The 13,184-nt window shown below is 38.0% G+C and overlaps 1 protein-coding gene across 2 annotated transcripts in view; it reads left to right on the top strand.

Annotated features, from left to right (window-relative positions):
- NUDT14 (nudix hydrolase 14) overlaps nucleotides 1-13,184 on the top strand; it is a 59,518-nt gene that overhangs the window by 34,111 nt on the left and 12,223 nt on the right. For both annotated transcript variants that reach the window (XM_086895614.1, XM_086895615.1), the window contains 2 exons: nucleotides 7,668-7,732; nucleotides 12,664-12,901. In XM_086895614.1, the coding sequence (XP_086751740.1) occupies nucleotides 7,668-7,732; nucleotides 12,664-12,901 (303 nt within the window). The remainder of the gene's footprint in view (nucleotides 1-7,667; nucleotides 7,733-12,663; nucleotides 12,902-13,184) is intronic.

Genomic DNA, 13,184 nt, shown 5'->3' with positions numbered 1-13,184 from the left:
GAATTTTGGCTGGTTGGTCATAAATTTCTGCATACAGGCTTCTGGTATCCAGATGAGAAGCATCTTGGTTTTTTTACAAATTTAGGGATTTTTTCTAGTGTTTACTAGTGTCTAGGGAATTTTTTAGTGTTTCCAATAATATGCAAAATAAATCAATATGTTTATTCTCTTACAATGACTGAAATCAGAAAGAGTCTTCCCTCTGCTTTCAGGTGATTTTGAAATAAACCTGTTCTGTGTGAAGAGTGCCAAGAGTTTGTAGTTGGTCTAGAGACAGTAGCATGATCATGGCCTGCATTTGGGATTGGTAAAAAAAATCTTAAGAAAGCTAGGAAATGTTCTGTAATTGGAGTGCCTGTATTTTAGAATTGTAGCTGAAAATATCTCTTGGAAAAGAGGAAATTATTTAAATCTTATTCTAGAAATTAGAAAATTGAGGAAGACGTGAACAACTACCAGTTTGTCACTGATGGTACTGAGACTGTGCAGTTTTACCTGGGAAAAGGTATAACTAAAAGGTTGTGTTATGCACATCATACTTGGATTTTGGTAGGTAATAAACAGAGTCACTGGTTTCCCTTACCTCAGTGCAGAACACTTGAATTTTTTTGTTTTGTGAGCTGTCCTTGAAACCTGATGGTGTTTTAAATCTTTCACTTTTACCATTTCAGAATGGATTTGAGCCATACTTAGGCTTTTTAGGTGGATTATTTATTTGTCTTACTCTGTGATAGCATTTATAAATGGAAGTTTCACAAATAATTAGGAATTGGAAGAAAAGCCCATCAGGCTCTGACATCTGTTGCACATACTTCCCATAAAGCTGTATTTAATCAAATAAGTTAGCATAAAACCTGAATTTATTTATGAAAATATTTTGTTGAAAGAATCCCATTGAGATGTAATGTGTCATTTCTAAGGGTATCCTGGGATACTGGCCAAGATATGACACTTGAGGAATGTTATTGAGAGCAGCATGCTTTGATGTCTCATTTATTTTGCAGTTGAATTTTCTTTTTATTTTTTTTTGTTTGTTTGTATGAAAATAAGTTACTGATAGAATTGTTTATTCCAATGAAGTTGTCCTAATCATATTCTCTGGCTGGCAATAAGTAGATAAAACAAGGAGATAAAATTGTGTTTTAAAAGTGCATTTATATGGGTTTGTTACCGCTTCTTAGTTCATTTTTACGCTGGTCTGATGATTAACCAAACATATGCTTCCTGCTTTATGGTGTCATGAACAACTTCCCGCTGCAGTTCAGTTTACTGAAACCAATCTTGCTTTTGATTTTCTCCAAAGTAACGTTTATTTTCTTAAGCATACATGGCTCACCACTTTATTCTGGGCTTATTTAGTGTTAAATATTTATGTTGTGTCAGAGAAAGCATTCAAATTTCATCAGAATACAGAAGTCTTTTAGATGTCTCTAATTATCTATTGCCAAATCCACTTTATCTGTGATTAGTATGAAAGGATGAATTTTTTTGTCAAGAGCTTATAGCTTGACAAAATAGGCCACATTTTAAGCAGCCAATTGGATTTGTGTTGGCCTTTGAAAGATGCAAAATGCTTTGAAGGAAGACTTAAATGAACCAGTAAGGATTGTGCAAGCACACACATTCAATCTCAGGACTATCTGCATTATAGTGAAAGCTCTGGGAAGCTAAAGGAATTGCACTGGAGAGTAATCAAAGGCTACAGCTTTATTACATCTCTGTTCTGAAAACGAAGGGGCTGTTTCCTCTGGCTTAAGGTACTGGGTGCTGTGCTGATAAAAGGAAGAAGACAGTGCTTTAGACACCGTATTAGAGGTTTTCAGGATGTGTCCAGTTGTGAAATGGATGGTTAAGTTGCATACAGAAGTGGCACAGGGGCTACATACAATTTTTTCTTGTGGACATCAAAAATGATGTTGAAATAAGATGAAGCAGGCTGTGCTGAAAGTTGACTTCGCCCAAAGAATTGCTTTTGAGTGTTGGCTCTCCAACAAAGTCTAGGTGGTTTTTGATTATCACTTTCAAATTGAAAGCACAATCATTTTAGATTCAAACAAGGAGAGGACACGCTCACAAACGTGAATGTGGTTGTGTGGAGACCTCACAGCTCCTTGCAGGATTTGAAGGGGGCCCACAGAGAAGCCAGAGGGAGATTTTCCATCAGGAGCTGTAGTGACAGGACAAGGAGTAGTAGGTACAGATTCAAAGAGGGGAAATTTAGGTTACATATTAGGAAGAAATTTTTTACTGTGAGGGTAATGAGCCACTGGAACAGGTTTCCCCAGCCCTGGAAGTGTTTAAAGCCAGGTTGGACACCTTGAACAATCTGGTCTGGTGGGAGGGGTCCATGCCCATGGCAAAGAGGGTTGGGAGTAGAGGATCTTTAAGGTCCATTCAACCTCCTCAGCATTTTATGAACCTACTTTTTTTGTGATCTGGGATGTTTCTCAAACACAGTATATTAAAAAGACTAGATGGAATGATAGGCTTAACATGGAAAACTATGAATAATCAATTTGTCATCCTTCTATGACCAAAGAAAGCCAAATTCATAGAAGTTCAAGAAGAAAAACAAATTTATACTTTAAAGCTAAAACAATTATGGGACTTCTAAATTATTTATTTATTTCTTACTAACTTTTCATCTAGTATGATTTGTAAATCTTGACATTTTCTCCTTTATGAGCTATGTGGGCAAAAATATGAAATGTATGTTTTATATTCACATGCTCTCCAACAGAGATGAATGCATCTCTAAATACTTCTGTGGTTGCACACTACATTTGATTACTTTCTTCTGATTGTATCAAAGAGGATTTTAAAACCAAATATCTGTTGAGAGTCAAGGGGGCTGATTAAATCACTTACTTGCTTTTATTCCTGCATGTTGTTTTTGTGTCTCCTTTTGGAATCTGCCATTCCTTTTTCTTTGTCTTCTTTGAGAATGGTAACTGAAATACTGCAGGCACTGTATTAATAGTATTGGAAGGGTTTTGGTAGTTTGGTTTGGTTGGTTTGTTGTGGCTTTTGAGAAATCATACATCATTAGTTCGTAAAGTCTCCCCCATGGAGCTGAGATTGTTGTTTGTAGGCAGCACTTACAGGCTTTAAACTAATTTTGAGATACTTTTTAACCTTTAAAAGTAGGTGAAAGTGGCTGAGGTTAATAGCAGAGAAGTCCTGGCTTCCAATGTTAATGTCAGGGGTTTTTTAGGTGCTTTATCTTCCACTATTCATTTCTGATCACAATTTGTGTGTCTCATACACATACCCACACTTGACACACGCAGCTCCTGAGTTGCTCTTACAAAGGATTTAAGAAAGGTCAATTTCTTTGCCTGTGTTACCTCAACATTTACCTAATATATTAGTATTTTAGTTTTTAGTAGAAGATTGTCATTAAAAGTTCTCATCTCCAGCCTTGAGGGTCTTAGCTCACTGACAGAAGTACAGGAGTCTTGTCCTTGTCTTTGCTATTGCTATACTGTGGAGATTTTCTAAAATTATTTTTAATTTGTACAACTTTACAAATACACATTTGTAAAGTCAGCATTAAGGCCACATCTAAGAATAAAGAATGACTGCATCAATCTTTATTTATTAAAGGATTTTGAAAGGTTGTCTCATGAAAAGCAATTAGTAAGTGTCAGCAGTTGCATGAGGATTAATTATAGCCCTAGAAATACACGTTTAAGTGGTAAAGTTCATTTGCTGATCTCAACTGCTGGGATGTATTTCAAAAGAATTAGCTTTGCATGGTCCATATGTGTGTGTGCACATTTTAACAGGATGTCAGTTTTCATCTGTCCCCTACCTCAGAGCTGCTGTGGTCAAGTGCTGTGTCTTGCATTGCTCCATGAAACACCACCTTCCTTTCTCAGGTTTGAGAGTGTGAAGCTGTAGTATTTCTAGCTAAATGTCTGCTGAGCTGGAATATCACAAAGATCAGTTACTGTGATTTCAATAAGTACAGAGCTGTACTATGTTGGGGGAAGGAAAGATGTGGAAGTAGTTTTCTATGGCACACAATGGAGTAATTTTCTAAACTATTCTCAGAGGTGTTTTCAGCTGTAAAGGTTGTATTCAGGTGGGTGTTTCCTCTTTTCATAAAAGTCTTAAAGGTGGAGGAGGAATTAAGGTTCTGCACTCTTATGTTACAGTGTCCTTGGGTCAGCTGTCTGATTTCTGCACATTGACTTAGTTTAGGGAAATCAAATATCCTTCAGAGAATCCTAATACCTATTTCACTCAGGGTATTTTTTAAGTTTTAATGGTTAAATGCTTCATGAGAGCCTTATCTGAATAGCTGGAATCTCTTTCAGAAAACATCATGATAGGTGCCAAGACACTTTAACTGCAAACTTGAGTATAGTAACAGCTCAAATACAGGTTAAATGCTCTTTGTATGTGATATTTTAGGTACATATCCTTCTTAAAATATTTTAAAGCTACTCTAATTGCTCCCATATTTATAGAAAGATCAATGTCGTTCACAGTAAGCTGTTTACATGCATGCTTTCTTTGGGGAAAACTACTGTAATTAGAGTAGTGATTTATTTTATGTCTAAAGTGAGTGGGAGCTACTGCAGTGGGAAGTTGAGGACGAGGTTGGGCTGAGGGCTAAATAGGTCTGTGGTCTTCACCTGCCCTGGAAGACACTATATACACCCTGTAATGTCTTAGTAAGTTCTTTTTCTTGTTTGGTTGTAGCCCCTGATGCAGCCACTGACAGATGTGGTGTGGAGGAGCCAAGTCTCCTTCGCTGGTCAGTGGTGTTTGCATTCCTGACCTCTCCTTTTACACCACTGATTTCCCTCTGAGTCAGCTGCTGGAGGAACAGCCAGCACAGATCCACACCTCTGGAATATGATAAAAGTAATCTGCCACACAAAGTGTAAAGATTAGCAGGTCTAAGCTGAGACAGTGTTTCCTTAGTGCAAAGGTGTTACAGTTTATTTTAAGGCATGGATGGAAGCTTGGGATTTATTGTTATGCTTTTATATCTGGGTATTGTTTGCTTTTGTAAAATAAAATTGAAAAGTGGTCTTGTGCTCCTCTTAGACATCAAGCCTGTTGCTACATTAGAACCTTTGATATCCATTGTAGATTAAATTCTTGTATAGTTTTACTGCCTTCATGTAGGGAATATGGCTGGGCATTTATTCTTCTATTTATTTATTTATTTATTTATTACTCCTCACTTAAAAACTGTATATAATACCCTAAAATAGGTCTGGCTGTAATATTTTGAAGGGAATTTAATTGCCTTTATATATCAAACACCTCTGTAATACCCCACAGTATGAAAGATTTTGGGACCTACTAATGGATTTGTAGTAGTTCTTTTTGGTAGCCTGTATCATCTGTAAAAATAGCAATCTCAAATTAATTTTGTAGTGAATTCTTTGTATGATGGTTTAAAATTGCAGAATATAAATATTTTCCTTATAGGCCAGACCAATCATCTGAACCCATATTTTGGGTCTTTATATGGAAACCCGTTGAAAATGGAAGTGATGCTCCACCACTTAGCTCAGTTGAACTGTCTTCCTCTAACTTTGTATAATAATCAAATAACTGTCCTACATGCAGCCTTCAGTGGGTTTTCAGAAGTTACAGACCTAGTGACATTTGGAAATATTTCATGTTATGTTCTTTCTTATGAACAAAGAAACAGCAAATGGCATTCCCAGTGTTACCCCCCTCCTAAGAAGGTATCATTCAGAACTTTTCTTCCATGACTCTCCAACTCTGACAGGAAATATTAGAACTCATGTGTTGTGGTTTGTTAAAAAATGTAAATTTCTGTTCAAAATTGTTTGTCAGTCTCTCAGAAAATTAGAAGTAATTAAATAGAAAGTTCTACAGATTTGTGCCATTTCTGTACCCTCTCATCTCAAGATGGTGTGAGAAGCAGACAATTGTAATAACTTGCTGCTACTCCTTTCCAGCTAATTTGATCTTGTTCCTTAATTCTGACAGATTGTTTTTAATTTTCCCATCTGTTCCATAAAAATCTCAAGTGATTGACTCCTAGGAAAAAATAATGTCTAATAGCTGAGCCATTTTTAATGAGTTGGTATGAGTTATTTAATGAGACGTGCTGAAGAAGGCAAGCCAAAGGGAAGATTGGGCCTGGGGTGGTGGATGTAAAGAAAGGTAAAGGGCAACCATCTGCTTCAGGAAACTTCCACTCTTCATCAGCAGCTTTAGGCTGCTGCTCTCTCCAGTTTCAGGCAGTGCCCGTGGACAAAACAACAAAGGTTCAGTAGCAGTAATTCTCTTTCCCCTTTTATTTAGAGCAGTGTCTGCCCTCAGACAGTACTGCTTTGGGGAGAGGAACAGTCATGAAAAGAAAGAAAAATCAAAGAATAAAAGAATAATATTTAAGTAACCTTAAAAGTATTATGGTCTGTGGTTTAACTTCATTTCTTCCAGCAATTTACACAAACTCCCAGATATTCCAGAAAGAACCCTAGTGCCTGTAAACAGAGTGAATGTTCTCCTCTGGCCTCTCTGAAGGCTAAAACCTTTGCTTTAAAATTGCCTGGAAATGGCATCTCCCGGGGCAGGAAGCCATCAATATGCAAGTCTTTGAGAATAGCAAGCATGAATATAAATACTAACATCTGGACTTCTCCCTTCTGTTTTGGTTTTTATATATTATTATAATAAACATTAACATTATTTTTAATAATCATCAGATAGCATTTTCTTTGGCAGCTGAAGACTTCATTATTAAATCAAATAGTGAATATAAATATACAGCTCTTTTAAAAGGAAAATTGAAAATTTGACTCAACCCTGCAAATATGCCATTGTGAGTCTAATCTATTGTAGAATTCAGAGAATAATGAATTAACGTCTCGATTGCATACAGTGAGGCAGAACAAATGAGAGAATGCTGCCATGGTAATGAGCAAAATATACACTTGTTTTTTCAGGTGGCAATCAGCTACCAACTAAGGAGAAAAACTTTTGTCTGCATTTTCTTAAACTAGTAAAACCTGAGAGTGCACTAGGCAAGCAGAGAGCATCAGTACTCTACAGATCCAGAGCATGTCCAAATACTCAGCCTGTCAGGTGTGCCCATGACACGTATTGCAAGCAGCCAAAGAACCACTGAATGCAGCAGTTGAAACTACTGGTTTAAATTAGTACAAAATTGCACTTGGATGGTGTCTGTTTTGAAACCTGAGCTCAGCAGGTAGCTACAGATAGGAGATGCTCTGTTCTTACACAGAAGTCACTGGCTCTGAATGAGACTAGACTGTGCCTGCAGTTTAGACTATCCTAATTTGAGACTGATATAAGGGGGAAAAATATTTTTATTTGTAAGGATTTTTTGCTTTCTAGTGCCAGTGTTCTTAGACTGGAAGAGAGAGTGGTGGTGGTGTTCCTGTTGGGAAGAAGGAATGGGTTGGTGCTTATTTTGCATGCTAGGAGACAAAATGGACCTAATTTTGAGGAAAAAAGGCTTTGGGAACGTGACCTATTATCTATCCCTCTAGATGGATTTTGGACAAAGACCTTGTGTTGCAGCTTTAGTAATAAATCTTACTTGTATTTATGTAGTTGAAATTAAATTCACAAGATGTAAGTTTAATAGTTCTGCATTAATTCTTCATAAAGCATTGATCTTTTGGTTTTTTTATCTTCCTCCTCAGTGTGTCAATCCTGATCTTTAATACTTCTCGGCAGTGCTTTGTTGTGGTGAAGCAGTTCCGCCCAGGTAATCCTCTTTTTTAGATTTACTTTTGCTCTCTAGTGAAGCAAGCTTTTAAGGGTTTAGCAGTTAAAAGTTGGTGCATCTGTGGTGATAAAATCTTTGTTCTATATTCTGTTTCTTTGTATGATAGCCCATCCTTTTCAGTCAGTCAGAATTTCTAACCAGGGAAATTTCCATTACAGATGAAATGAATTATCACGGTAGTCTTAGATTCTGCTTTTGGGCTGGTTATTGTCCTCCTTTGGGTGAAATTACAAACAGCTCTACAGTGATAGTGCAAGAAATTGCTTTAATTGGAAGTTCCTTCTTGACCTACTTGTACAGAAGCACAGTATTTTCCTTTTTATTTTGTCTTAAATATTCTTTCTATTTGTACTGTCTTATTGTGCATTGTATAGTTGGAATTTAAAATGAGGGAGATTCAGAACTGTATGCTTTTTTATCAGTATGTGGACAGCTTAATTTTACCAGTTATTATGAATTTAGGTTAATATACATTTTTTTTCTGAGTTCTTTTATCAGTTATTTTAACTCAAAGCAATATTTACTTTCTGGAAGTTAAAAACAAAATGTGTATTTGCTGCATGTTAATTGAAAGAAATGATAAGGTATTTCACTGACTGTTGCTAAGAGACCGTTTCAAGACTGCTCATGGTAGACTTTATAGAAAACTTTCTAGGTTAGTGTCACACTGCCCTTTCTTCCTGATAGTGATCACAGCCTCTCCAGTGCTGTGCAGCAGTGTTACACTGACAGTGCATCCTTCTCAACAAGTGCTAATTGACTTGTATAAAGTGTTTGATTATTTGTTCATCACTAATCCACTGTGTTTTATTTGCCAGTGAATAAATGGCTCCTATAGCTTTTGCTCTCTTTGAAGCAATCTTAGGGAGAAGCCTTCATATGTGTGCATGCATATATATATATATATATATATATATGTGTATGTGTATGTGTATGTGTATATGTATATGTATATGTATGTGTATATGTATATGTATATGTATATGTATATGTATATGTATATGTATATGTATATGTATATGTATATATATATGTGCTGAGAAGCAACACATTCATTGCATTATCTCCATGAAAGTGTCAAATCAGCCTCAAATGACTGGAGTTAAACCATTCCAGAGGCTGGAGCTGCTCAGACACCTGGCTCTAGGCACAGTAGTCAGTCAGTCAGACACCCCAGAGCAGTTCAGTGATCACAACCATGCCCTGCCATTATTCACATCCCTATATTTGTAATTATATCTCTATTCCATGATTATTGTCTGCCCTGGTGCCTGTTCAAAGCAAAGACAAAGGCTGAGGCTTTTCTCATTGCCAGATCCTTCCAGGGTCCCACCAGGAAGGCGATCACTTGTTGCTGTGAGTGAACAGCTGCCGCTCGCTCTGCAGGCACGTCCCCTGTGCTGGTGCCACGTGTGCTCGCCTTTCCTTGGGCTGTGCTGGCAGGAGCAGCCTTTCCCAGTGATGTCTGTGCTGCTTGTAAAGGCACTCATCCCTCCCTGCCCTACATTCCCACCCCATTCTGTTTGGCAGCAGCAGCCCTTATGCAGCCACAGCAGAATGGCTGCAGCCAGGAGGTTTTGAGGATCAGGGAGCTGAAGAGTTCATGGTGACTTGAGAGTGGCAGAAGCACACAACCAGTGATGCAAACAGTGTGCTCTGGGCTTAGGTCATCTTGAATGGTCATGAAATCACACGTTTGGGAGGAGCAGAGAGCAGAAAGATAAACACGTATCTCCGCATATGTTCCTCACCCATGACTAATTTGCAAAGGTATTGGTCAATGCTTATTTTGGTAGGCAATTGACCACACATTTTCAAATATAATAAAATTATAGGTTGCTAGGGTTGGGACCTATGAACATGTACTCTAGTTTATTCACTCCAGGTATAATGACCTTTCAGTGGATTGTGATGTTTGTTTTTCTACTGACTTAAAATAAACATTATCAACTATTTGAATCATAAGCCATGTTCCGTTTCAGGAAGTACAAAACACAAGTGCAGTCAGAAGTTTAGAGAGGAGCCAGCACCTTCCCAGACAGCCAAACCCCACTGGCTCCTTAGTCCCTACTGTTGTTTTCTTCTGTTTTGGGATAGCAAACAAGTCCCTATGTGTGTCACCTACAAAGGCTGCTTTTAATAACAGCAGTGATCTTATTTGATCCATTTGATAGAACAATCTATCCTTTGTTCCATGTTACAGAAAGGAAGGTGAGAACATCAATTCTACTGGAGTTTCCACTCTGAGTGAAAACTTTCTTACAGCTGAGTGGCTCCAGGGTAATTAGTCCAGATGTGGATTCCATCACTTCCTTGGGAAGCCTTTTTCAAAGCCTGACAGCCCTTTTGTTGTCATTCTTCCTGATGTGCAACCAGAAGCTCCCCTGGCACAGGTTGATTCTCACTGTGCTGCTGCTCATGGCCGTGTCCATCTGGTGATGGAGGAGGCTGCCCAGCAATGATGCAGTGGCAGTTCCTGGCCAAGGAAGCATCAGAAGCCAAGGGAACAATGGGCATGGGACAAGTGGGTGGGTGACTGTGGGTGACTGTGCTGAGGCTTCTGGTTTCTGCTTTCCAAACTCTTTGTGGATTTGCAATAAGATGACAACCTGTGGTGAGGAAGAGGAGGGACATGTTTCCCTCTGAATCAGAGTGTGCCTGATGGGTATATAAAAGCAGTGTGTCACCTGTGATAGGTGACACACTGCTTTTCCATCCAGTCCTTTATCACCCAGTGCATCACTCTTGTGCAGTCAGTTTTGCACCTTCAAGAGAGTTATGAAAGATTCTCTTTTCCTTGATATTAGCAGGCAGCTTGGCTTTCTAGGCTTTGCATATCTGTGAGAGATAAATTTAGTTTGAACCTTTGCAATCCAGGTGATATTCATAATCAGACTCCTTGGTGAATGCTTTAATATTTGGGTTCTTACAGAAGTGGCTGGTATTCCTTCCTTATCTACAGAGAAAAACTTTTTCCTGGGCTTGAAGTGTGGGCATATCACAGGACTCTGTTCTGAAGAGGACTGCTGGATTAGGTCCTTCTGGGAATGTAGGTTTTGATCTACATGGAGCCCAGTTGTGCTGAGGAAGAAGGAGAATGGCAGGTGCCTGATGGAATGACAGGATAGGTTTCAGGGACAGAAGACTTTTAACACTCTTAAGTCACAGTTTCATATTTCTGTACCCCACACTCTTACCTGCATCCTGTTTTAGTGCCCAAAGCCTTTAATGGGATGCATATGTTGTTCCTTTTTAAATTATCTGATATGGGTATGTTAGTACTAAAAACGAAATAAAACTTTCAGAGGATTTGGCTTGTCTCAGAGAAATCTTGGATGTGGTTGTCATTTATGATAATTTCCCTAGCTTTTAGAAGTTTTTGGAATAATGACAATAGACACCCTTCAAGGAGCTGTCCCTTAGAGCTGGCAGGGAATATTTTTTTTTCTGGCTTCATGCTGTGCTTTAAAAAGAAAACTGAGCTCTAAGTCATGTCTCTCAAGTAAGAAATGGAAACTCTGATCCGTATCTGTTTGAATCTCAAAGACCTGGATATACCTAAAACTAGCAGCTTTGAAAGTTTTAACTTCCGGAGAAAGATTAGATTTTGGATGTTGGACTGATCTGGACATCTCCCTTTCAAGTGCAGATCTTGCTACTCTACACTTCTGAGGTGTAAAAATGAGCATTGCAGAAAGAGCTCAGGCACAAATTTCTGGGGTGTAGACTCTGCCTCAGAGACCAAGTGCTTAAGAAGCCACTGTGGTATTTCACTGTAAAGCAACAACATTTCTCTAGAGACATTTTTTTAAGAAATACCAAGCTACAGTACCTGGAAGGACAAAAAGCTGTCTATTAAACCTGAATTTTTATGTATCAATTCTGCAAGATTTAGAATGGGAAATAAAAGAGAAACTAATTTGAAAACTGTGTTATGTGTATGTGAAATATGCATGTAAAATATTTTAATGGAATAAAAAATTGGTTCGAAGTTTAAAATATTTTTATTCATGGTGGTTTATAACACTCTTTTGGAAACCTTTCATGAAAAGCAAAGGGATAGACATAAGGAAATTTCTAGGAAAAAACAAGTGGAATTGTGCCTGTGTATTAAAGTTACAGTGATCTGGAGTTGGCTGTCAGTAGGGATTCTTTGTGTGTTGACATCCAGTCCTGCAAAATTTGCCTGAGTCCTTCTCACTCAGGCAAAATTTCTGTTGACATCAGTGAGAGAGTTTGCTTAAATAAGGACTAAAATCTGACATTTGCACTTTCTTTAGGAGCACATTACAGTGGCAGCTGTTTGTAGACTAGTTCAAGAAGTCTTTTTCAGACTCCACACAGGAATCTGTGCAAGGAACTGTATGTTCAAAAGAGGATTTTTTTTTTTTTTCAAACAAACATACATGCTTTTCATACCCTTTCTAAATAACAGCTGAGTTGACAGGCTGAAAGACTCATCATTGTGCACATGGTACTTTATGTGCAACCCAACTTTCCTGCAAGATAACTGCATAGTTTAAATTAAATCCCAATATCCACATTGCCCAACAAATGGAAGCTGTATGGTACTTCTGGCACTTAGATTTCTTGATGAACTAGCTTTCTTTTCCAATTTTTATTTATTTTAAGGTGCACAAGAATTCATTTCAGATGATGTAAGTACAAATAAGGGTTTAAAGAATAATTTCATGGACATGGCAAGAGAACCTTTGTTCTTTAAAATTCCAGTTTTGAGTGTGATTATTATAACAGATAACACAGCTGAATTCCTTGTTGCTCCCAAGTACTCTCATGGTTGTTAATTTCCAGGCAAAATTTGTCTACTACCCTTTTTTATATTTAATATGAGGAGACTAACATACTCTCCCTTGTTTCTTTTGCTTTTGTCGTTTGGGGTTTTTTTTAAGCTGTTTACATGTGTGAAGTAGAAAGGCATCATCCTGAAGTCTTCCAGAATCAGAACAAGGAGAGCTTCCCTTCCCTGGAGAATCCCTTACCTGCTGTGGTTGGAGTGACCTATGAGCTCTGTGCTGGCATTGTGGACAAGCCAGGCCTTTCTTTAGAAGAAATTGCTTGTGAGGAAATCTTGGAAGAGTGTGGCTATCGTGTTTCCACTGCAGACCTCAGGAGGATCACTTCTTACAGGTAAATAGCACTGAGCTACAGCACTTTGCATTTCATTGTTTCACAGATTGCTGAAGTGGCCTGGTTGTTCCCTCTTGCCTTGTTTCAGCAGTGTGTTGGAGGAACGTGGGCATCTGAAGGTACAAGAAAGGTGTAATTTTTAGCAAGTGAGAGGAGTATTTACAGAAATGTAAGGAATTAGAAATATGTAATCAATATGATAATTATGGGATTGAATTCCCAGGAAGAGTCATAGTATTGTGACTTATTCCAAAGACTATTAGAACAGAGAAAAGTTGCATTG

Source organism: Cyanistes caeruleus, chromosome 6 (assembly GCF_971803275.1).
Source record: "Cyanistes caeruleus chromosome 6, bCyaCae1.hap1.1, whole genome shotgun sequence".
Lineage (NCBI taxonomy): Eukaryota > Metazoa > Chordata > Aves > Passeriformes > Paridae > Cyanistes > Cyanistes caeruleus.
The sequence above is the reverse complement of the archived record's forward strand: the minus strand, read 5'-3'. Positions and strand labels throughout refer to the sequence as shown.